The sequence below is a fragment of the Priapulus caudatus genome, unplaced genomic scaffold (genome assembly GCF_000485595.1).
Source record: "Priapulus caudatus unplaced genomic scaffold, Priapulus_caudatus-5.0.1 Scaffold2688, whole genome shotgun sequence".
Lineage (NCBI taxonomy): Eukaryota > Metazoa > Priapulida > Priapulimorpha > Priapulimorphida > Priapulidae > Priapulus > Priapulus caudatus.
Window position 1 is genome coordinate 19,740 of NW_014579749.1, and position 1,788 is coordinate 21,527.

At 43.4% G+C, this 1,788-nt stretch overlaps 1 protein-coding gene across 1 annotated transcript in view; it reads right to left on the reverse strand.

Annotated features, from left to right (window-relative positions):
* Window positions 1-1,469: 1,469 nt before the first annotated feature.
* Window positions 1,470-1,788, reverse strand: part of LOC106818955 (putative ankyrin repeat protein RF_0381) — a 2,684-nt gene continuing 2,365 nt past the window's right edge. The window contains exon 3 of the mRNA XM_014823621.1: window positions 1,470-1,478. Coding sequence (XP_014679107.1) covers window positions 1,470-1,478 — 9 coding nt within the window. The remainder of the gene's footprint in view (window positions 1,479-1,788) is intronic.

Sequence of the window (1,788 nt, forward strand, 5' to 3'; positions counted from 1 at the left end):
TATAAAAATATAAACATAATACTAAACAACCTAAAACTACCTCGGGTACATATCTGTAGTACCTGTTACGACAACGACCCTTCGTGCAATACTGACGTCTTCAGCATGTTTCATAGAAAAATTCAAAAATTCATATCATTTCTGACAAACAATCGACACCTTTCCAACTCTTTGTCATTTGAGCAAAGATCTGATTAATTGTCATTTATCGAATGCGATGTGTAACAATCACACGTACGTATCACAATTACATCAATTAATCAATTGATTAATGATCAAGTAATCACCAGAAACGAGTGTTTGATTATCATGATCATGATTGATCATATCTGTGTATTCTCGATAGTTATCTTATTAGATAGATATCGAACATTGTGTCCGTTTTTACAATCGCTGGGATGTATTAAGATTGCCTTTGTTCTGGCCTACGTACTGTATAAGCTGTATATTTCGCGGTGGTTTAATTTCCGCGAATTTCGCGAACGCGTCCCTGACGCGAAAATAACAACACGCGAATAATTCATACCGAATAATACCGAATAATTAATAATTCACCGACCGGAAAATTAACCACTCGCGAAGTCTGAATTCGCGAAAACATCTGTACGCGAAAAATATGGCGTATACAGCATTTAAAACATTCTTGACGTTGCTCGTGTTGTAGAAGCGTAGCAGTGAAGAAAAGAGTGGCAGTCCTGCGAAACGCTCGAGGAAGCTGGCTAGCAGATCTCCCGTGGTCGCTCAGCTAGACGTGACGGAGAGCGACGAGGAAACCTTCTACTACACTCCGCCGCAGAGCCGACCGCAGCTGATGCGGCTGCAGCACACAGACCTACCTGTCACGGTCAGTAATGTATCTGATGTTTATGTTTTCTACCACCAGGTGTCAGTAGTCGTACCACCACTGCGATAATGTAATGCAACGGAGAATAAAATTATTGTCAACTTTATCTACAATCATCTGCTTATCTATTCACCATAACCATCACCAGATGCGTGTTCAACAGCGCGAACGCTCGCGTGCGCTTGCCTTCTGAAGGACACCGCGCGATCGAGCGCTCGCGAGTTGTTTTCAAGATGGCGACGGGCAATCTAGTGAATGCGAATCTAACACTTCTGACTTCAATTTCACTCTGTTTCAACTTCATTTCATTTTTCAATCATTCATTCACTTCTGAATTCAATTCATATCAATTTCGTCTGCTAATTCGTTTAACAGTATTTGTTCGAAGACATTAACATCTCGCGATGAAATCTGCTAAGGAAGCCGCCATCTTGGATAAAGCGAGCGCTCGGTGCATAGCTCGGTGTCGTTCAAGTGGCGCTGCGTTCGTGCTGCGAGCGTTCGCGCTGTTGAACACACCTCAGCAGATGCTACACTACCGCTCCCCCCAAGCGCGCAATGTGCCACACAAGCACGTCAAGCGCGTATGTCACTCGCCAACCGCCGCTCCTCTGTCATTGTCACCTCAGCGCAGCTGCAAGGTAAGGGCAAAGATCAAGCAGGCAGTGAGTACGTACGTGAGTATTCGCTTGGCTTTGTTATGTTTGATTTTGAGTTACATATACACTTCTAGTGCATACCTATGAAGCACTCACGCAGGAAATGTTTATTTTCATTAAATAGGGGAGATGTTATGATATATGACCGTCAGATGTCGCGTCGAGAACAACGTGTGTGTCGCGTGGTATGCACGCATGGTGTGAAAGCATTCCAGTTATTCAAAAAAGATATCTGCGTTGAGTCTATGCACATGTGTGAGCATCAAACATAACAGGCTTATTCCC